The sequence below is a fragment of the Pseudorasbora parva genome, chromosome 25, assembly GCF_024679245.1.
Source record: "Pseudorasbora parva isolate DD20220531a chromosome 25, ASM2467924v1, whole genome shotgun sequence".
Lineage (NCBI taxonomy): Eukaryota > Metazoa > Chordata > Actinopteri > Cypriniformes > Gobionidae > Pseudorasbora > Pseudorasbora parva.
In genome coordinates this window covers 11,720,226-11,744,352 of record NC_090196.1, presented here as the reverse complement: position 1 = coordinate 11,744,352, position 24,127 = coordinate 11,720,226, and the positions used below count along the sequence as shown (strand labels likewise).

The following is a 24,127-nucleotide window of genomic DNA, read 5'->3' as shown; positions in this document are numbered from 1 at the left end:
CAAGTCTTTAACAGTGTAAAAAGCTCAGTATGCATGAAACAGCGTTTCACCCCCCCTTTAATTTTCAGCAGTTGACCTGCTTCATATTCTTATGGAAACGTTATATATATTTTTTCCGGATTATTTACTGCAAAAAAATGCTTTTCTTACTTAGTATTTTTGTCTCGTTTCTATTCAAAATTTCAAAAAAATCTTACATTAGGAAACATTTACTAGACAAGTAAAAAATTTTGTCTTGTTTTGGGAAAAATATAACTCAAAATTAAGAGAGTTTTTGCTTAAAATAAGATAAATAATCTGCCAGTGGGGTAAGCAAAATAATCTTAAAACAAGATTATTTTGTTTACCCCACTGGCAGATTATTGTGCTTATTTTAAGCAAAAACTCTCCTAATTTTGAAAAAAACTTACTGATTTGAAATAGATCTTTTGTAACATCATAAATGTCTTTGCTGACACATTTGATTAATTGAATGTCTCCTTGCTGAATAAAAGTATTCATTTATTTCAAAAAACTTTTGAACAGTAGTGTAATTGTGTCATTATCAAGAATGACTGATACTGCAATGATATGAGAAAACAATAGGAAGAAGTTTGTTTGTTTGTAAGCATGTCTGAGAGCTTTGTTACCAATGTAAACAGTGTATAAGAAAGGCTGAATTCTGGGTTTGGGACGGGGGTCATGTGGGGGGCTGGATTCATAGCATGGGGTGGGGGGTATCAACTTACATTTTCCCCTGGGACGACCACATGACCCTGGAAAAGAGGGAAAAGGAGGGGGAAAAGATGTTAGGTTATGGTCTGGGCTCTCTCAATGAGAACCACATGCAGGAAAGAGAAAAAAAAAACAGAGGGAGGAGAGGAGAGGAGAGGAGGAGGGGACAGTGTGTGACTAAAGCCAGTCTCTGAGACGAGACCGAGTGCCGCGTGGATCTCTCCTCAGAAGCTGAGCGTCCAGGGAAAGAGCGCGAGGGAGTCTTTGTGAATCAGATTCCACGGAATTCAAAACATCCACCCCCCCAAAAAAACAGAAGTTCGGAGAAGAAAGAACAATGTCAAGTGCATTTGGGAGACGAAACTCCAGCAAGCAAGGTTTGCAGAACCTCCTGAGGTGAGGAATTTGTATGCCAGACTTTTGCATCAAATTTAAGGTTTACAGCTGGGATCTCAGGTGTGATGACGGACATATATACAAAGTTTTCTTTGTTCTTTTGCAATTGCTTCAGTTTCGTGGGTTATGATACATATTGGTTATTGTTTATAATGAAGATCATTCAGTACAGTACAGCTTATTTAAATGCCAAGTTTTGTTCTTTAAGAACCTGTCATTATTTGTTATGGGAAGACATTAACTTTTGGGATAATGGAAATGTATGTATTTGTTTAGAAAAAGTTTCCTTTACTTAAAAAAAAGTGAGGAAACCCGTTATTCACATACCTTATTTTTTTTCACTTACGCATGAATTTTATTACTTAATAGGGTTTCCTCACTTTTTTTTAAGTTAAGAAAACTGATCACTTTTAACAGTGAACATTAAGTTTTTAGTTTAAATTGCACATATACATAAAACAGAAACTCTTTAAACTGTTCATTATTTATTTTTGTCTAACTGAAAAGCTATGAATAATCCCTAATACACAAATCAATCAATCAATCAATCAACTTTATTTATATAGCGCTTTTACAATCACGATTGTGTCAAAGCAGCTTCACAGTGTCAAACAGGATAATATTGCGACAAAATTAGATTTGGCTGTACAGTCGTACTGGAGAAAACAGTGATGTTATCAGCTTATTTTAATTTATCATATAGCGACAATGTTGGCAGATCAGTATTATAGTTTATAGAATTAAATAAGACCTAATTCATATATTTTATTTGTATAATAAGTTGAATAACTTTAATCATATTTTTAGTGTCCCCAACTGAGCAAGCCAAGCCAAAGGCGACAGTGGCAAGGAACCAAAACTCCATCGGGGCATGATGGAGAAAAATAAACCTTGGGAGAAACCAGACTCAGTCGGGGTGCCAGTTCTCCTCTGGCCTATTAACACACCGTTTAAGATTAAATAAGTGTGTCTCTAAGTTACATTAATGTCTCTAAGTTACATTAATAAAATGTACATTTTGCTAAAATGGCCCGTTTGTAAATTGACAACATTGTGATGTGATTTCTTGGCACAAGAAGAAAAAAAGATTTAAGCAAAACCTGAACACATACTAATATAGATTTCCATATAGTATTTAAGATACAATAATTAACTCTCGGCACATTTCGGCAATTTGTCACACCTTCATGCATTGTTGTCTTTATAGAGAACTGCATGATGTGTCGTTTACTGTGGCTTCTGGAATTTTGTCAGTGTTCCAGAACAGTTTATTGTTTCTTCCAGAGGTTCTGTGGATATTGTGGATAGATGACGGGACAGGAGAAGGGAGGAAGGAGAAGGTTGAGGTCATCTAATTAAAAATGCGACCTGCTGACATTCACTGGCAATGAGACGCATTGATACGACCAGTTATCTGTAAAGGTGTCGCAAGCCAACTATAATTTAGGTAGAAAACTGTAGGTTTGTTTACCGTAAACAAAGAAGCTGCCATTCCACAATGCACTTATTTAAACAACAAAAACTTCAGCGGTGAACTACCCAGCTGTTTTTCCACGAACACAAACCTGTCTACTTAGAAAAAGCTTTGTTCACCAAAAAAAGGTAGTCATTGTTTACCCCTCATGTCTTTCAAAACCCGTATGACTGTCTTTCTCCCGTGAAACACAAAGGAGTGTTTTAAAGACAAGACACAATTTGTATATACACAAACAAAAATAGCGTAACCGCTCAGGATGTGCATACAATATTCGTTTCTGTACGGACAGGATTAGAGGTGGATCAGGTGTGATTTGTCATACATAAACAGGTTGCATTATCGGCAGACAGGATTTATTTCCCCAAGGCTTTTCAGAGCTGCCAAAAAAATCAGCTTTTTCTCACACTCACGAAGCTTCTTTCTCTATTAACGGTCTACATTCATCAGAAGCGCTGCGACATGTACCGGATATGTCAATTGCAACACTGTGTATACCATATTTTGTATACACTTGTCAAAGTGTTTTGAAAACCATTACAACCTTAACATATTTTACAGTGTATACAGTACGTCACACTGACACTTACCGCAAAATCGGTTTAGATTTGGCAGGATGTACATTTTTTGGGGGGCTTGTGGTGTACAAATTTGACACTAATGTTTTTATCTTGCACAAAACGTCTTTCTCATTGTGGTCAAAGCCGTGACCCCCTGATCTGTGGACTTTACATGAGCCGCTCTTCTATTTACGATTCTCTGATAAGAGCTGCTGGAATGCAGAAGGCTTAGAGGTTTGACTGAAAGGGGGAATAAACTTTACCGTCCCAGTGGCAGTATGCTTTTCTGAAGGTTTCAGGCAGCAGAGTAGAATAAACACTGAGGGCACTGTGTTTTGTGTAGTTAAGCATTAGAGACGTATATAGGGGGAGTTGGGTAAGATGAGCCACTGAAGTTAGGCTCTAGGCCAGACGTTCTCTAGCTCCAACCCTAATCAAACACACCTGAACCAGCTAATAAAGCTCTTCGGGATTACTAGAAATCTACAGGTGAGTTTGATCAAGGTTGGAGCTAAACTCTGGGAATCGCTGCTCTAGGCAATCAGGAATGGGATAAAATTCATGTTAGTACTGTATATTTTAAGACGTCAATCAACTGAAATTAGAAGAACGTGCCTATTTCTGGGCCATAGAAATACAGAAAAACAAACTATATTCAAAAAACCTGCTGACTTTAGAATTATAATTTATATTTATAAATGTATATTTCAAATAAAAATCAAAACATAAAGAAGAACACATCCCAATCCAGAGCCTTTTTGTTGCAGCTACACTCTTAAAACTAAAGGTTCTTTTTTAGCATCTATTGTTCCATGAAGAACATTTAAAGTCCCCGTAATTTTGTCCTTTAAAACTCATTTGCGATCACCAAAATTACATATTGAAATGTTTTTTTCCTGTGAAAAAAAATTCTTCATGCCTTAAAATAGCTTGAATGTAATGAAACGTGATTGGTTACAAGGTAGTTTGTGACGTAAGAAACACCAGGAATTTCAAACTGCGTTTTTGCGACAATCTTATAATTTGCACATGGTTTTTCTTAAAGCATACTAAAAAAAGAAAACACCACATATCAACAATATTAAAAAGCTAATTTTCACCACAGGGGATCTTTCACATCCACTGAACTTTTCCATTCTATATATATAAAAAATAATAATAATAATAAATATATAATTATATATATATGTGCACACACACACACACACGCACGCACGCACACACACACACACACACATATGTATTTTACACTAAGAAAAAATGGTTCTAAAACTTTTTGGAACTAAAAAGGTTCTTCTATGGCATTGCTGTGAAAACTCCCTTTTTGAAACCTTTATTTTTAAATGCGAGTAATTTAAGAATCTATCCTCTCTTTTTGAAGTGTGCTAAAATAAATCATTTTTAGAGCTCTCCCATTAAATGACATAATTACAGATGTTACAATCCTCATGATTCATAACGCCGCACTTTCCACAGCTTAGATCAGCGCTTTGAAATTTCGTCAGCCATTTAGGGAACACTGGGAAGCGTATGCGAGGTTTGCAGGGATGCGACCACACACTGACAGAAGGAAGATACTAACATGCCTGGGAAAATAACTCTCCTTTGCGCTTTAAATCTGTCGTTAGGATGACATCATCGGACTCACAGAGTCAATAAACCTCACAGCTGCCTTTCAATTCAGATATAAAATGAGAGAGGAGGAAATCAGAGCATTCATCATTCAGATCTCAGACCTGTAAACAAACACCAAACAAGAATATGCTTCCCTGTACAAAGAACAAAAGGGAACAGTTAAGATCATTTCCACAAAGAACAATGATCTGCTATGTCATGAAGAGAACCAGAAAGAGTAAAGTCACAGTACAGCAAGAAAACATTTTAGTCTGAGATAGAAAAACTGAACACATTAAAATGTATGTTAGTGATGACTAATGATTTCTAATGCCTTAAAATAATTTTGTGCACATATTTAACAATATATTAATGATTTTAACTATTACTACTATACATGTTTGTCTAGCTTACAGGATTGAATGACTTTGCGGAGGTAAATGTAAATTGCATCTGTTGTTCACACACCCTTTTAGCTTAACCTGATTTCACAAACCACAACATGTTCCTGGATCAACATCTTTGTTGATCCTTGAACAACATTCCAATCAACCAATCAGATTTAAAGGATAAATTTACAGTTTATGTCAAGTTTAGGCTTACAATTAGAGTTAATTACTTCTACATCAGAGTTACCATAAATTTCCTCTGATTTTAGAGATAAGTTATGCACGCAATTGAATAGCGCTACAACCAACCAAAGCAACGTGAAGCGGATCTAGTTGAAGCTAGTAAACATGTGAAGATTAAACTTTCGTTGTATGTGGTCGGTAAAACTACAAACACATCTTCCCTTTTTTAGAATGACTTCAGTGCCGTTCTTTGTTCTTTTCTCAGAGAAAAGCTTAACTCCAAGTCTCCTAGAGTCGCGGTCAAAGCTGTTTCTAAAGACCGCTGTTCACCAGTTTCTGTGTTTACTAGAAGCGCGCAAGCGCAACTCGGCTGCCATTATGTTAAGCCCCACCCACCGTCTCTATACACGATGTGATTGGCCCGACCAGAGTTTGGTTTTTACAGCTCAGATGTGTATTGAGAGTTGCTAGACGACACTCGCAGCAGATTCGATTTGCTGCCGCTAGGGTGTATCTAGATATCTAGGCTAGTAATTGACTTTACCACAACATAATTTTTATCAGTGCTTAACATTTACCTGATTGCTATATTTTCTTGTCTTCTATTGAACAATGCTTCCAATTGCTTTGTCATTGCAAGTCACTGTCAGTGTAAACAGGGCTTATTTAACCCAAAAATTAAAGATTTGGCTGCATTCGATTGTGCATACTTCTCTACAGTATATTAGGTGAAAACCAGTATGTGAAAAAAGTATGTCTGTAGTAGAAAGTAGTACTGTATGTCTGAATTAATTTATAAAAGGCAAAAAATACCCAGATTGCACTTCTGGCAAGATTCTTAAGTGCACATCCAGTGCACACTTTACTATCCCATGAGGCCACGAGAGACTCTCACTCACGCCTCCAGAAATGGCCAAATGCAACTGAGAATGAATGACTTCTATTCGTTGCTTAGTTGCTGGTGTAAACATGGCTTTGTTTCAAACATTTATGCTTTTCTTACTTCTGTGGAACATATAAGATATTTTGGAGAAAAAATTACTTAAAACATGAAAAATGGTTTGTCTTGGACCCTTTTGACTTTCATTATATTGACAAAAAATATCTTCTTTTGTGTTTCACAGAACAATGAAAGTCATACATGCCTTCAATCAGTAACAATGACACCCTGTCTAGAGAGCATGTATCAGACAATTGGCATTTACTAATCACAGGTTTCACTTAAATAATTAAGGTTAAGTGCTGAAAAGGGAACTCAGGTCAGAGTTCAACTTCCATATGATCCATTAGTGACTGACCCATGTGGCTCATCCTGTGCTCTGCAAGACCAGACTTGGCTGTAGTAAATTAGGGCAGGCAACAATGGTGAAAAACATTTCCCAATCCGTCAAGCCTTCCAAATCCTTTCTGCCCCAGGGCACCAGGCTGTGTAAGTTTAGTCAACACATTGTCAGGGGAGGTGATACATTCTGAATATAAGCCAAGCTCTTGTTTTCTTTTCCCTTTCGTTCTCTCTCACTTCAGTGTTTCCATTTAATTCCGAAATGGGTCTGAGAAACATTTTGTCAGTCTGTGTTTGACAATATGCTCACCATGACAGAAAATCTGTTTTTACTCCCATAACTCTTGGAAGACGGTATTTCCAGACATAAAGGGAAAAGGCTACATAATCAGACTGATAGTGGTAAATAAATCTGATGTTGAATGACATCATTGGCAGGATTGACATCATTCAAGTGGCTCCTGCCAAAAAATGAAGTAATCCAGTCTGAGTGATTAACAGCCTATAATAATCAGAGGCACGGGAACTGTGTGTGACAGATCAGATCCTGCCATAAGTCCTTTGTGAAACTATGGTTGGTTTCAAGATGTGGTTTGCTCTTTAAACTGTAGTTGGGTTATGAGTAGAAAATGGTTTGTACTTAAAAAACAGTATTGCTGCAGGCTAAGTGTCACAGGTAACCCCAGCTGTGCTTATATATTTGGCACATCTTGATTTCAATATCTGATTTCATGTCAAATCAACCAAATTTCAGAAACTCTCCAAGCTCAAATATTTGATTTTTTAATGATTATTTTTTATCATAAATAATGAAAGCCAAAAATATTAAATGTTATGGATGGATGAGTAGTCCACTACCAGTCCTTCACAAAAAATTAGCATATTGTGATAAAGTAAAAAAAAAAAGAAGCTTCTAAGAAAAACTCACTAGAACGACAAAGCAAACATATACAATTCTGGAAAGTATGTACGCAAAGAAAGAAGAGAAACATTTAGAAATTAAACAGAATATTTGGTAGACTTTTTTTTACCTTTTTATTCCCTGAAATTTTCTGCGGACCCCTTAAAACCTTCTGGAGGACCCCTGGAGGTCCCCGGACCCCAGTTTGAAAACCCCTGGTTCAGACGACTTGTTTTCTTATTTCTAAGTATTTTAGGCGAACCATGCACGAATGCTCTGTCACACTAGTGTGCTAGAATGTTTACCGTTATAATATTGGCTGCCTAGTTCAAAAGCAATATTGTCACCTGTTACAGTGTAGATTTGTGCTTTAAAATTAAAATTCCAAATTACGTTCTCTATTTACCCCACATGACAGCACGAAACACCACCCTTTACTATTCATACATTCATTCACAAATATGTGCTGCAGCGGCGAATATGAATATCACTAAACATTTCTAAACGTACAAAGCCAGCGAGCGCGTGACGCATCTGTGAAGGCACCCAAATTCATCACCCATTAGAAAACTGCTGTTAAATAAATGAGCAACAAATAGTAACAATATAGTTAAGCCTTACCTTATGAAACTTTGTCATTGAATTTGAAAAGCAATACAATTACCCGAAGGAAAGCTGCAGTGTTGCACAGCAGAGGCTTACGGCCCATTTTCAAGAAGTACAAATTTCCATGTCCTTTTCATGTTTTTTTTTCTAAAGTAGGCAATTTGCTAACATCTGCATATAAACATATCTGGATTGCACGAACACTTTCATATGCAATGTATTATCCGACTCATTTCCACAAACGAGACATTTTTGTGTCATTTACTGTAACGCTTGTCTAGTCTAGGCTTGTTTAGAAAAAAAATCCATTTTGAAATGTCTGTCTTGTCATAGTTTCCTATTGGCTATTGTGACAGTACTGACGTTATTACAGTCTTGCTCATCCCGATAAATATCAAACATGTTTGATATGATCGGGGTGAGCCCGATTTGTGTGAGAGCAGATCAGGAGGTGCAAGATTTGATCTGTGAACGCCTCACATTACCAGATAATCTGCGCCGAACATCAGAACTGATCAAGGTCCTGGAAAATATTTTTTCTCCGAGTCTCGGGAGGGGAAAATCAGGCAAAAATCTGCCTAAAACTCCTGTAGTGTGAGCCAGGCATTAGCAATCTTTGTCGCATTACATGCCTGCAAAAATGGGAAAAAGCACTTTTTACCTAGTTTTATCCACATTTAGTTTTAATGCATGCAACTCAAGAAGTATTAAAGCTCTCTTAATATGCTTTTTTGTTTTGGTTTTTAACAAACTTTTCTTTTGGTATCAATATCTTTTAAGGTCATATATAGTTCAATTTCAGATATTGGGATTTCAATATGGCGCTAAGAGTAAATTTTACAGATTTTCAGTGGTCAAAAATCAGATGTGGGGCAATTTTCATAAAGCTGATACTTTTTTATTTCAGAGAGGAACAGCTGAAGAAAACAATGTTGGTTAAATTATATGGTTAAATATATAATGTGGAAACTAGAAATGTATCGTTTCCCTCTCAAAACAATAGAACATATATCTTAGTGCCAAAGATACACTGAGATGGTCAAGTTGAGCCACCATAACTTGCTCTCAAAAGTGTATTTGTAAGAATCTATATTTGAATCAGTTTAAGCGATATTTATTTTGACACCCCCCACCCCCTTCTACAATATAGCGGATTACTCAGTAAATATACATTCATGAAATGTATATTTTCCTCTTATTTACATATTTTCTTTCACCAGAAAAAAGAAAGAAAAAGATCATTCACTTTTTTTTTTTTTTAACCACAGACCTCTGGTTAAGTTGAGACAAGTGCTTTTAGAACTAAATTTAAAACTAAATTCAGAAAGTTGTATATTTTTCTTCGCTAATGAAAATAGTCTTAGAAGCCAAATTCCTATATTAAAGTTAGATACACATCAGCATAACCTTCTTTAAAATGTACAACATTTACAACAGTAAAAAATGACTTTCTAAAGAGGGTCCTTTGATCAAGGAGTTCATTGAATGACGTTTGTAATGTTTGTAGGGTTCTTGAGTTACTGTCGGGTTCTTTGGCAATTAAAAATATTCACGGTGTTACATAATTTCTTCATTTCAAATTTCAAATGTTTTCTGGTTCTTTAAAGCACCACTAGATACTTTAAAGTGTAGGTCATTCAATAAAGAACTCAAAATAAGATGTCGTGGAACCTAAAAACTTTCATCAATGGCATCTGACTGAAAAAGTTTGGTTCTAATTAGAACCTCTCTTGAATGTTGATAAGACAATATTGCTCAGTCAACATGCTTTTATGGCTATTGTAAAGCCACCTGTGACCCCAGATGTAATCTGGCCTGAAAATCTTCAGAGGTTCATTGGTGACCTGTGTTCACCCTTAATTGATCCACAATCCAGACTTCAGAGTCCCTAAAGGAATAGTTCGCCCAAAAATAATATACTAACTCATATGTCCTTCAAGATCTGTGTAGCATACTTGCTTCAGAACACACACAAAAAAGCTATTTTGGAGAATGTTGGGGTCTACACAACACTGGAGCCCAATGACTTCCACTGTATGGGGTAAATTAAAAATCTCCTTTGTGTTCCACAGAAGAAAATCACAGGTTTGTAATGTGAGTAAATGATTATATTTTTCATTTTGGGGAGAACATAGACCCCCCTATGATCTGGAAAGAGCAAAGTTAATGCTTGCTACCATAACATTTGTAAGAAATTTGGCAAGACTTTGCATTAGTAAATAAAGCTTCAAGCGGTGAATGAAATTAGTTTGTTTGGCCTACTTTTGCCAGTGTTGGAGACACGAAGAGTGTGTTTGTGTATGTTTACAGGCTAGATAAACATAGAGATGCCTCAGTATCTTGAGTGTGAGTTTGCAAGAGCCTCCCATCTGCGTCACTCAAGCATTGGCGGTGTCAAATGCCAGAGCAGATGTTCCACCGGCTCTAAATCTCAAACAAGGGACTAAACAAACTATTGTTCTTGAAGAGGTCCATGTATCACTGTCATCAGCACTCTTCTGAGCTATGGGGTCATTTATCTTTCGACCACGATTCTCACCTGGGTCAAGAAAGAAAAATTTATCTAGTATAACAAGAGGCTCATTCTTACTTCTTTTCCTGCAGAGTGACGGCCCAGCGAAGTATCGAAGATGCTGAGGAGATCGAGAGAGAAAGGCGACGTCGGGCCCGGGAGGCCTTCCGTGATCAACACAGCCTGTCTAGATCTGCTGGGTCTCCTCAAGACAGTGTGAACCCACCTGAGGCCGGCCTGTAAGTGTCAATGTCATTCTATACTTCGCATTTCACCTGGTATTTGTTAGGCTTGTTTTGCCACCTGGCAGATTTCCATATAAAATATGGAAATGTGGACTTGGGACATGTCTGGTTCTCATTCCAGCTTATTCTTTGCCAAGAGCTGTCCACTTAGACATGAGGAGACATCTGACAGACATGTAAACATTTAAAAAACTCAACAAAAGAGTGTCCATTATAAAGAAAATTAAACATTTAAAAAAAGTTTGCATGTGCTTCCTTAAAATATTGAGCTGTTTTACTTAAAGGGTTACTTCAGCGATTAGCATATGGCTTTGTATCAGTAGAAACCCTGGAGTTTATTCAAATGATTGTGCTTTCCCCCCTCATATCCTGCTGAGACAAGAGATTTATGCATTTTATTTCTGGAAAAATTCCTCCTATGATGCAAATTGATGATATTTGCATCATAGGAGGAATGTTTGGCCAAAGGCTAAAGACTACAGCCAGCAGAGGGAGCCATTTCCGCATGTTTTGAACCCGCGCATGGGGGATGGGAGATCACACTCAGAGCTCAGCAGGCAGCTACAGGCACTCATTTAAACGGAGCTATGGTGAGCAATTTAAGTTAACTTCTCAAATTAATTTCTATGAAAGTTAAGCTTGCAAAGTCATGAACTGAAATGCGCCAGACTGAACTTGCGTTGTGAATGTATACCGCAAGTGTAGTCGCGATTACCTCAGCTTTAATCACAAGAGCTCATCAGCTCATTTATCTCACTCCTGCAGTTAGTGCTCAGTGCTGATACTCGCGCGGTGACTCGCTCATTATATTGAACAGACATGTTCAGTTTTTAATTGTGGTGTCTTCTCCAGCTCAGTCACAGTAATCCAGTAGGTGGCTTTGGGAATGGCCTTAAAGGGCAGCGAAGCATTCTGGGAATTGTAGTCTTTCATCCCCATGAGACAAAAAATACATTTTCTGTCTTTTCTCAGTCTAGAAGTCACCAAATACAAAAATAATTTCTACTACATTGATGACCCAGTTTAAATACAGATTCATCTTCCCAGCACTGAAGTACCCCTTTAAGATGCCTTCAAAGAAGCAAAAGATGAGCACAACCAACGTCAATTGCATATGCCAGAGGTCTTTAACCCTGCTCCTGAAGGGCCACCTTCCTTAAAAGTTTAGCTCTAACCCTAATTAAACACACCTGAAACGACTAATCAAGCTCTTCTGGATTTCTTGAAAATCACAAGCTAAAGCGGGTTGGATTTACATGATTGTTGCAGGGCAGTGGGCCTCCTTGAGCAGGTTTGAAGACCTATAGCATATGCAGATTGATATCTAAATTTGTTTTTCTTTGCACCAACATGCGGATATTAAAATGCAATAAATTTGTGTTACAATGGCCCTTATTCACAGACAGGGCTTCGATTGAGCTTGGATCAGGCCTATGGCCTTAGTTCCATTAATACATTTAAGTAGCTTTTATAAATCTGCCTTATAAAAATATATTTTATATATCTTTTGTATATAAGGCAGATATAAAGATATTTGTGCCTGTTTTCCTGTTTTATATATTTTTTTATATAATATACCATAACTAAAATATACAGTATCTGAAATATTAAATATTAAATATAATATAATATAATTAATATAAATTAATATAAATAAATTAATATATATATATATATATATATATATATATATATATATATATATATATATATATATATATATATATATATATATATATATATATATATATACAGTCTTGTTCAAAATAATAGCCAGAATAATCAAGGTTTTTAGTATATTTTTTATTGCTATGTGACAAACAAGTTACCAGTAGGTTCAGTAGATTCTCAGAAAACAAATGAGACCCAGCATTCATGATATGCACGCTCTTAAGGCTGTGCAATTGGGCAATTAGTTGAATTAGTTGAAAGGGGTGTGTTAAAAAAAATAGCAGTGTGGCATTCAATCACTGAGGTCATCAATTTTGTGAAGAAACAGGTGTGAATCAGGTGGCCCCTATTTAAGGATGAAGCCAACACTTGTTGAACATGCATTTGAAAGCTGAGGAAAATGGGTCGTTCAAGACATTGTTCAGAAGAACAGCGTACTTTGATTAAAAAGTTAATTAGAGAGGGGAAAACCTATAAAGAGGTGCAAAAAATGATAGGCTGTTCAGCTAAAATGATCTCCAATGCCTTAAAATGGAGAGCAAAACCAGAGAGACGTGGAAGAAAACGGAAGACAACCATCAAAATGGATAGAAGAATAACCAGAATGGCAAAGGCTCAGCCAATGATTACCTCCAGGATGATCAAAGACAGTCTGGAGTTACCTGTAAGTACTGTGACAGTTAGAAGACGTCTGTGTGAAGCTAATCTATTTTCAAGAATCCCCCGCAAAGTCCCTCTGTTAAAAAAAAGGCATGTGCAGAAGAGGTTACAATTTGCCAAAGAACACATCAACTGGCCTAAAGAGAAATGGAGGAACATTTTGTGGACTGATGAGAGTAAAATTGTTCTTTTTGGGTCCAAGGGCCACAGGCAGTTTGTGAGACTACCCCCAAACTCTGAATTCAAGCCACAGTACACAGTGAAGACAGTGAAGCATGGAGGTGCAAGCATCATGATATGGGCATGTTTCTCCTACCATGGTGTTGGGCCTATTTATCGCATACCAGGGATCATGGATCAGTTTGCATATGTTAAAATACTTGAAGAGGTCATGTTGCCCTATGCTGAAGAGGACATGCCCTTGAAACGGTTGTTTCAACAAGACAATGACCCAAAACACACTAGTAAACGGGCAAAGTCTTGGTTCCAAACCAACAAAATTAATGTTATGGAGTGGCCAGCCCAATCTCCAGACCTTAATCCAATTGAGAACTTGTGGGGTGATATCAAAAATGCTGTTTCTGAAGCAAAACCAAGAAATGTGAATGAATTGTGGAATGTTGTTAAAGAATCATGGAGTGGAATAACAGCTGAGAGGTGCCACAAGTTGGTTGACTCCATGCCACACAGATGTCAAGCAGTTTTAAAAAACTGTGGTCATACAACTAAATATTAGTTTAGTGATTCACAGGATTGCTAAATCCCAGAAAAAAAAAAATGTTTGTACAAAATAGTTTTGAGTTTGTACAGTCAAAGGTAGACACTGCTATTTTTTTGAACACACCCCTTTCAACTAATTGCCCAATTGCACAGCCTTAAGAGCGTGCATATCATGAATGCTGGGTCTTGTTTGTTTTCTGACAATCTACTGAACCTACTGGTAACTTGTTTGCCACGTAGCAATAAAAAATATACTAAAAACCTTGATTATTCTGGTTAGTCACATTGTACTGCTATTATTTTGAACAAGACTGTATATATATATATTAAATATTGTATATTATATATATATATATATATATATATATATATATATATATATATATATATATATATATATATATATATATTAGGGCCGGGACTTTAACGTGTTAATTAAGATTAATTAACTACGGGACTTTAACGCGTTAATTAATTACGAAAAAAAAAAAAAAAATTAATCGCACTTATTTTTGCCCCGCGGAACTTTTTTCAATGAATGAGTTTTGACGGACCGATTATACTGGAACACCAACTAGCGCTCGCCGCTCATGAGTCACGACAACAACCATGAAAACAACAAACCATAGTGAACATGAACGAAGAAGCTGATGAGACCGCTTTGCTTGGCCCCGTGGATGGGAAATTTAGTTTTAAAAAACGAAATGATGGAAGCGTCGACAAGAGCATGGTTGTGTGCAAGCTATACAACAGGGGTATCCAAAGTCGGTCCTGGAGGGCCACTGACATCCTGCAGAGTTTAGCTCCAGCTTGCCTCAATACACTGCTAAAGTTTCTAGTATGCCTAATAAGACCTTAATGAGCTGGTACAGGTGTGTTCAATTGGGGTTAGAGCTAAACTCAGCAGAACAGTGGCCCTCCAGGAGCAGGATTGGACACCCCTGCTATACAACAAGGAATTTGCGTATCACCGCAGCACATCGAGCCTCAAATATCACAAATATGCTTTTGCTACACTTAATGGCAAACATTGCACTGGTCTGCTGGACTGAAATAAATAAACAATATTTTGTTGATTAAGCTTATGTATTCAGTCATTATTCAATGGTATACTAAAAATACATGTGAAAAATTACTTCTCATTGTTCTCAGGTAAAATATTTATATGCGATTAAAATGCGATTAATTTCGATTAATTAATTACAAAGCCTCTAATTAATTAGATTAATTTTTTTAATCGAGTCCCGGCCCTAATATATATATATATATATATATATATATATATATATATATAAAATAAAATATATACAAATAATTGTATGCATGAATTGCATTTTTTAATCTACAGGTCCTTCTAAAAAATTAGCATATTGTGATAAAGTTAATTATTTTCCATAATGTAATGATAAAAATGTAACTTTCATATATTATAGATTCATTGCACACTAACTGAAATATTTCAGGTCTTGTTTTAATACTGATGATTTTGGCATACAGCTCATGACAACCCAAAATTCATCATCTCAAAAAATTAGCATATCATGCAAAGGTTCTCTAAACAAGCTATTAACCCAATCATCTGAATCAACTAATTAACTCGAAAAGACCGAGACGAGAAGGACCGATTCCAGACCTTGGGGGACCTGTGGAAGCAGTGGACTGAGTCTGGAGTAGAAACATCCAGAGCCACCGTGCACAGGCGTGTGCAGGAAATGGGCTACAGGTGCTGCATTCCCCAGGTCAAGCCACTTTTGGCTACAGAGAAGCAACACTGGACTGTTGCTCAGTGGTCAAAAGTACTTTTTTCGGATGAAAGCAAATTTTGCATGTCATTCGGAAATCAAGGTGCCAGAGTCTGGAGGAAGACTGGGGAGAATAAAATGCTACAATTTCTGAAGTCCAGTGTCAAGTACCCACAGTCAGCGATGGTCTCACCTGCTCACACACTGTAAAAAATTATTTAGAAAAATAGTTACCTGGTTGCCTTGAAATTTTGAGTTCATTGAAATTAAAATTTTGAGTTAATACAATGAAATATTTTTGAGATTCGACAACCTTTATTAAAAGATTATTAAAAGATTTTGTAAGCATATTGGATAAGAATGTGTGCGTTATTTCTGATGACGCAGTGAAACATGCCAAATAGTGCTATTTTCATGATTTATCACATTTTTATGTGGTTCAGATACAAAAATATTATGAGTTTCTATTTATTAAACAAATTTCCTTCATTGCATCAACTCAAATTTTTAATTTCAATAAACTCAAAATTGTAAGGCAACCAGGTTACTTACCTTTTTAAGTTAAACCAACAAAAAACACCACAAACTTTTTACAGTGCAGTGCCAAAACCACTGGTAAATGGTTTACTGACCATGGTTTTACTGTGCTCAATTGGCCTGCCAACTCTCCTGACCTGAACCCCATAGAGAATCTGTGGGATATTGTGAAGAGAAAGTTGAGAGACGCAAGACCCAACATTCTGGATGAGCTTAAGGCCACCATCGAAGCATCCTGGGCCTCCATAACACCTCAGCAGTGCCACAGGCTGATCGCCTCCATGCCACGCCGCATTGAAGCAGTCATTTCTGCAAAAGGATTCCCGACCAAGTATTGAGTGCATAACTAAACATAATTATTTGAAGGTTGACTTTTTTTTGTATTAAAAACACTTTTCTTTTATTGGTCGGATGAAATATGCCAATTTTTTGAGCTGTATGCCAAAATCATCAGTATTAAAACAATAAAAGACCTAAAATATTTCAGTGGTGAGCAATGAATCTAAAATATATGAAAGTTTAATTTTTATCATTACATTATGGAAAATAATTAACTTTATCACAATATGCTAATTTTTTGAGAAGGACCTGTATTTTTTAATTAATGTACATATCCGGAAAAAAGGGAGCATCATGTCATTGATTGTAAGGTTGGACTTTGGTTTTCTTTCTCTCTTTTTCTCTCAACCAAACACGCATGCATATGTACAGTGGGCAGCACAGCTGGTCTCTCATCATTACCTAATCTCTGAAGAATTTTCAGCAGGGCATGCCTTTGGAACAGGGTTTATGTCATATCCCACACCATATAAAACCTTTCTTTTAATCAGAGAAACATTATGGACCTCACACGCATACCACGCATTTCATATGTGTGAAGATAAACACAGCTGTCTGAATCAACCTGTTCAAAGAACAAATAGGTCGTCTTGGGCCACTTTGTAATTATCCTTGATCAGAGATTTAGAAGCTCACTCTTGGCTTATTTACACATGAATCATTTTTAAGACCTTTAAGATCGGTTTAACATGGAAAGTGGATTTTAGTAATGCCTGTGCAAGAGTTTTTGAACTAGACTCATACAATAAGCGTTTGGTGTAGTAAACAAGCATTCAGATTTTTAACTTGGATATTTTGCGTTGAATTGTATTGACTGATTGTTGATGTTCAGTTGATATGCTTTGCTGAAAATCTGCTTAATAATCTTGTGGAATGTGCTTGGCATTCCTTTTCTTGGCATTTCTTTGGCTTGTTTTTAATTTTTTATTCGTCCACATGGTACTCTTTTTCCTCATGCATTTGTTTCCACTGTTTTAATTAATTTCAATGTAAAGCACTTTGAATTGCCATTGGGTATGAAATGTGCTATACAAATAAACTTGCCTTGCCTTTTCGGCAGATCCTGGACAGATTAAATAGATTTTAATTCAAGCCTTCGCAATGAAAAGAAAATAGTCTGTAAAAACAGCCTCTTTATCCCTATTTTGAGATTTTCAACTGTGTTTAAACTTTTTGCAAACCCTTTGAACAATCCCTTTCACAAATTTACTCTGGTATAGATTTAGATGTTATTAATTAATTATTATTATTTATTCTGATTAAATTTAATGAATTAAATCATAAACATTCCTTGCTTCCCAATGTGCATACTAGCCACCGAATCTGCCCTAAAAAATATTCAAAATGACTAATGTCACATACTGTTACGGATGGAGAGTATGCACATTTAGGCATGCTTTATCACTATAAATAAATAAATAAATAAATAAATAAATAAATAAATGAATGAATGAATGAATGAATGAATGAATGAATGAATGAATGAATGAATGAATAAATAATCCACAAAACATCAAAGTATTATTCAGTCATTTAGATATCTTGCCTTATATCATTGGTCTCAAACTCCAACATGTTCTCACTCCCAACTCGTCACATATTGACGCTTGGTCAGGACCCCTGGCATCTATTTTCAAAGCTTTTTCACTTTTTGAATAAATTCTTGCCAGCAGTTGTATCTGCCTGTTATATCCTGTTTTTTATATCATGTAACACAAATGGCTAGCATTCCCATGCCGAACGCGTCTGTGTATAACGGCAAAGGTTTCTCGTTGAAATCAATGGAGTACCCTGCATGTCCAAAAAATTATGCTAAAGAGGTACTATGTGCGTTAAAAAAAAAGCAAACTCAGTTCTTGGAGGGCCACTGTACTGCAGAGTTTGGATTCCGAGTAACCCTGAAGAGTGAAGACCTTGATGAGCTAAACTCTGCAGCACAGTGGCCCTCCAAAAACTAAGTTTGAGTCGACTGCCTTATATAGAACCTGTTTGGTATAAAGTCTTCTTAGGAATCAAGAACCCTAGAATTCTATATAGAACCCCACTAACGGTTTTCCCCATTTTCTAACAGTGTACAAGTAATCCATAATCCAACATGGAATGCATTTTTGTATTTCATCTACACTATAGTATATGGCTTACTGCCTATTTTTTTCCCCAAAACTATGTGAAACAGTTCGCAATACACTACAACATTAATGCATTTCATCAAAATCCTCTGGTTGCCCTTGTCAACTGAAAGAAAACAACAACAAACAACCACCTGTCAGATCCTCACACGCACCTCAAACATCTGTTTTCTGAGGAGCGTGTTTGAAGTCGGCCTCTCGTGTTAATAGGCTGGCACAGTGACTTCAGCGCATAGTTTCTTTCATCAAAGTAACACCATCACAGGTGTGGGGGCTCAAGCGTTGCTTTCACTGACTGAAGCCGTTCATGCCTGCCTGACTGTTAACTTGCCCAGATTCCCTATGAATGTGATTATATAGGTCTGCCTCTCGTTTCAGTAAAAAGTTCCAGTCTCACCACAAAGTAATGGAGTCTAAATCATCTTAAAGGGTGGTTGCATGCGATGTCACTTTTTAACTTTAGTTAGTGTGTAATGTTGCTGCTTGAGGATAAACAGTATCTGCAAAGTTACAGCGCTGAAAGTTCAATGCAAATGGAGATATTGTCTTTTAAAGTTATGGCAGTTTATTGCCTACAAAAATGGCCGGTTTGGACTACAACAAGCTTCTTCCCAGGTTGGGGACATCATAAATCCTTGCTAGTCGCCGCAGATGTGACTTCTGCCCGTAATGGTAAGGGCCGTGGCGTTTCTGGCAACCTGTGCTTGACACTTCAGCCAAAAAAAACCCCATCAAACTACATTTGGCCATCTAACCCCATTGCGTTTTTCGGAGGGATGGGCTTCATAGAAGCAGGAATAAAGGTAAAATATATGAAAAATACACTGTAATAAAAAGAAGAAAAAAAGAAGAAGTATTAAGACATGTTATATTGCACCCCATAAACACAACCAAGCCTAGAAATGAACAAGGAACCCCTTTAAAGAAAAGGCCAGGTTTGTGAAAGCAAGATCAAGTATAATTTACCCATTTTGTAAATTGAATACTGAACTGTAATGGGCAATGAAGTTCCTATGACAAGAAAAAACAGTTATGCTTCACCATTCTTCCCTGTTTTTGGTTATTTTAGAGTTGTCTTTGGCCAGTGTTGTATTTGTTTCAATCGAACCACACCAGTTTGTTTGGAAGAGGACTGAGACCCCATGGAAAGGAGGGTCTTGGTCCGCTCGTTTTGTACACAGCAGGGTTCGGATGGCAGCGTTCACACTTCTTAACTAACAGAGCAATCACACCAGAGTTATTTTAATCCAACTAGGTTCGAATCCCAGGGTGGAGTAGGACCGGTCACACCAGCAATGTGCTAATCATGCTACAAACGTGCCTGCAACATGGTAAAACATTCTAGCAATGTGCAAGAGCATGTTAATAACATGTTATTGACTACTTTGAAAACAATTTTCATGCTTTTCTAACTTATCTAGCTTTCTAACATCAAGGTTTGTCATCAAACTTTTTACAGTAAAATACTGTACATTTTATTTAGAAAGGGAACAATAACACATGAAAAAAACATAAATTGACATTCTCAGAATTCTCTGTGACACCTTCCCTTTAAGGCAAGTCAGTTCACTCAGCACTATATTTGAAACGCCTCTTGGGCAGCTATTTCTGTCATGCAAGAGCAGCTCTTATCTCTTAGAATGGGAAAATATCAAATTCTTCAAAGCTGGTCACCAAGCTTACAATGTCATATTTGGAATAACTAATTAAATCTGACAACAACTGTGTCATAAATCTAGTTTCTTATGCTCAAATAGCGTTAAAATCATATCTTCAGGCTAAACCAGCCAATGTGCATGTGCAGTCATAGGTGTGCGTCTCAGAACACTGAAGCTGCGTTCGAAATCGCATACCATTTGAGTAGGTACTACATTTGAATTTGAATTAACTTTGCGACTACTAAAAATTATGAATGTAATCCGGATGTACTATATTCAACATGTATAACTGACAGCGCCAGTTGCGTCCCTTCACCTCCGTTCATAAATCCTCCCCTGTGGTCTCATGGGATAGTAAAGTGTAAATCGTATGCACACTTCAGAATCTTGCCGGAAGTAGTAGGTCATCCGGGTATGCTTCGCCTACTGTTGATTCGGACATGCAACTCTGTTGGAGTACTGTTTTTCACATATAGAAGAAAAGTATTCAATTTCGGAGGAAGCTTGATTGTTTCATATCACCCAATCCATTTTTTCCCCCTCAAAAATCATTAGTATATAATTTTTTTTAGTATTAGTAATAAGAATTGCTTGCTAAGGACTTTATTTTAACAACTTTAAAGGCAATTTTCTCAATATTTAGATTTTTTGGCACCCCTAGACTCCAAATTTTCAAATAGTTGTATCTCGGCCACATATTATCCTAAAGAAAAACATAAATCAATGGAAAACTATTTATTCAGATTTCAGATCTCAATTAAAAATAGTTTTGCCTTATGACTGGTTTTGTGGTCCAGAGTCCCATACTTATAGATGTGTTTTGCTGTTTTTCAGCTATGAAAGTGATCTCAAACCCAGCAGTCCTATTACTATGGATGAGGATGAAGGTTTTAGCGATTGGACCCAGAAGCTGGAACAGAGAATGCGGCTCAAAATGGAAGAGAACGGCACTGGAGTAGAGTTGCAAGAGGAGGAGAAAAATGTGAATGCAAGATCTAGACAAAGAGAGAAAACCAGCGTCACCACCTCCATACAGTATCAGCAAATTCAGGACAGGGAGGAAGAGGAGAAAAGACCACAGAGAAGGAGCACCGAGAGACGAACCGAGATCAGTGAAAGGGTGAGCAGTCAAAGACCAGAGGAATGGCACAATGACACGACAGACAGCAACAGACAACAGGAAATAAAGCCACCAATGGAGAACAAGGTGCCAGGAGAATGGTTATGATATTATAGAAGTAAAGTACATCTTACCATGCATGTTGCTATGTCTAAATGATAACCATCGCTCACAGATAAAAGAGGAGAGGAAGGAGGTGAAGGTGTCATACACGTCTAAAGTCTTCCTACAGCAAGACAGACTGCCTAATGGCAATGGAGAGCCAGCTACAGAGGAAATGACATCACATCTTGCCAAAACCAAAAGATCACCTAGGTAACTTGATTCTGCACTTTCGGTAGCACTTTATTTTACAGTCCTGTTACGGCCCGGGGCCCGCAGTAATATGGCTCCCCACTGCCCTGGGTGTGCGTGTGTGTGTGTTCACTATTGTGTGCCACTTCACTTCACTTCACTTCACTTCACTTCACTTCACTTCACTTCACTTCACTCCAAGTACATAGCATGTACTTATAGAAATTACAATAACTGAGTAATAAGTAGGTACTAACCCTGACTCTACCCCTTAACCCTAACCGTAACCCATGTGTTTACTTCATGTTACCCAGGACTTTCTTAGGTAAGTATATGTAAGTGCACACACTGTAAAATAAAGTGCAACCACACTTTCCTACCTGTAGGTTTTATGCAGCATTCACAGCATGTCGTAATTACCAAAATTACCAACCCATGACGTTCTGTTCAGAGCTCTTCACATCCTCGGAAGTATGGGTTTCTATGGCAACACTATCAACAGCAATATGATTCTGTAGCGGTCAGGTGGTACAAGTTGGAGTGCTTACAAAATTCCCAGTTTACAAGTTGTAATTTCGAGTTTGAGATATCAATGCTTTTTACCAGTCGTAATCTCTTAATCACAGTAATAGAAAAAAAAGAACAAGTTTTGCCAACAAAAAAATAAAGCCTGTAAAAACCTTTGTAAAAAAAAAAAAAAAACATTTAAAAAATACAGCCTGTTTAACTGTAAGAGTCAACAAAAAGGAAAATGATGTATTGTTTCTGATGATAGTCATTATGTTTTTGATAAAAAGTTACTGTATTTGATAAATACTAACTGTTTAAAATAAACTTTGACAAAAATGATTAATTGACTTTAGGGGTGAAATAAATGCAGAATTAGGTCCTGTTAAATTTAGAGGCGTATGTCATATGTGTTACAGACGTGACCTAATATTGTAGCTGCCAAAAAGTCTTGCCAAGAAGTTTCTAAAAGGGCTTTTAAGGGAATTGGTTAGTATATACTCTTGTATAGACAGACCTTTAACTAACACCGTAAGGTCTAACCCATTCAACTGCTTATTCTGGCCAAGAACTACCCACCTTGACAGAAAGAGACACGTAAAATGACCAACCACAGTTTACTCTATACTGTTTAAGGTTATCTGAGATATAGCTGAATGTATGGAAATATAATAATCTCTGTGAACAAACAAAAAATTGCAAAAATGTATGACTTAATCAGACTTAATCAGAGTATGACATAATCAGAATGTCTGCCTGTCTAAAGTAAGGACCTAATGTTTCACAGAAATGACTGATATGCCACCTTGAGACTAACCCCATATTAACCCCGTTTTTTCCTGTTCTCCACTCTTCTCCAGCAGGACTGTAGATGTAGATCAGGCCTTTGAAACTAAGAAACACATGCATGCCGGTCTGGAGACAGAGCTGAAGCTCGAGAAGATTAGACGTAGCCACCAGGAAAAGGAGAGCCAGGAAATGGAGCACCTACGGCAGCGTCAGGCAGAGGCTGAGCTGGAGCTAGAGGAACTGAAAAAGAAGAGAGAGGAACGGCGCAAAGCTCGTGAAGAGGAGGAGCGGAGGAGAGAGGAAGAGGAACAGCAGAAAATAGCCAAAAAAGAGGTAGCTGAGCTGATTTAAAAACACAAATACTAGCCCACAACAAATGTATGTTTTTAAAACGCTTTTGTGGGCAACGTTAAGCCGTCCAGGTTTCTTCTAGCAGTACTATTTAAAGGTTCAATTTCATTTTGTATTAATAACTACAGGAAGACAAGAGACAGATGAAGGAGGACATTGAGAGGAGGAGGATTGAAGCGGCAGAGAAGAGAATGAAGAATATCAGCATCACTTCCACAGATGGTGATGACCCGTTTAACCCTCTAAACCCCATCAGTCCAACTTTTAAGGTAACTGTACATCTCTTTATAAACATTCTTAAAGGGATAGTTCGCCCCCAAAAATGACAATTCCCTGTTAATTTACTCACCCTCAGTCCATCCAAGTTGTACTGTAGATGTCTTTTTCTTCAAAAGATTTTTAGCTGAAACTGTGGTCCTTGGTGATAGGTTTAATGCAAGTCGAGAGTCAAAAAAACAAACATATTAAGGGCAAAGAAATGAATACTCATGGCTCCTGCCAATTCATTGAGGTCTTATGAAGCAAAACAATCAATCTGTGCAAGAAACACACACGTCTTCCCTCTCTGTTGTAAGCAAACATTTGCTAAGGCTTTGGATTAAAGAAAATAATGTTGAGTTTCTTGAACATATCAATCGTTCCGCTTCATAAAGCCTAAATATATGTATTAATTTGTTTTTCCTTTAATATTTTTTTTAACTCTTAAAGTGACGGTAGCCATTGACTTGCATTAT

The 24,127-nt window shown here is 37.0% G+C and overlaps 1 protein-coding gene across 2 annotated transcripts in view; it reads left to right on the top strand.

Moving 5' to 3' along the window:
- Window positions 1-929: 929 nt before the first annotated feature.
- The window catches only part of lsp1a (lymphocyte specific protein 1 a), a 40,909-nt gene continuing 17,711 nt past the window's right edge, over window positions 930-24,127 (top strand). Inside the window, exons 1-6 of one of the 2 annotated variants that reach the window (XM_067435739.1) lie at window positions 930-1,110; window positions 10,724-10,870; window positions 21,167-21,539; window positions 21,628-21,767; window positions 23,117-23,375; window positions 23,522-23,662. In XM_067435739.1, coding sequence (XP_067291840.1) covers window positions 1,052-1,110; window positions 10,724-10,870; window positions 21,167-21,539; window positions 21,628-21,767; window positions 23,117-23,375; window positions 23,522-23,662 — 1,119 coding nt within the window. In that variant the 5' untranslated portion in view covers window positions 930-1,051. Of the gene's footprint in view, window positions 1,111-10,723; window positions 10,871-21,166; window positions 21,540-21,627; window positions 21,768-23,113; window positions 23,376-23,521; window positions 23,663-24,127 lie in introns of both variants that reach the window. The other variant, XM_067435738.1, reaches the window with a different exon arrangement.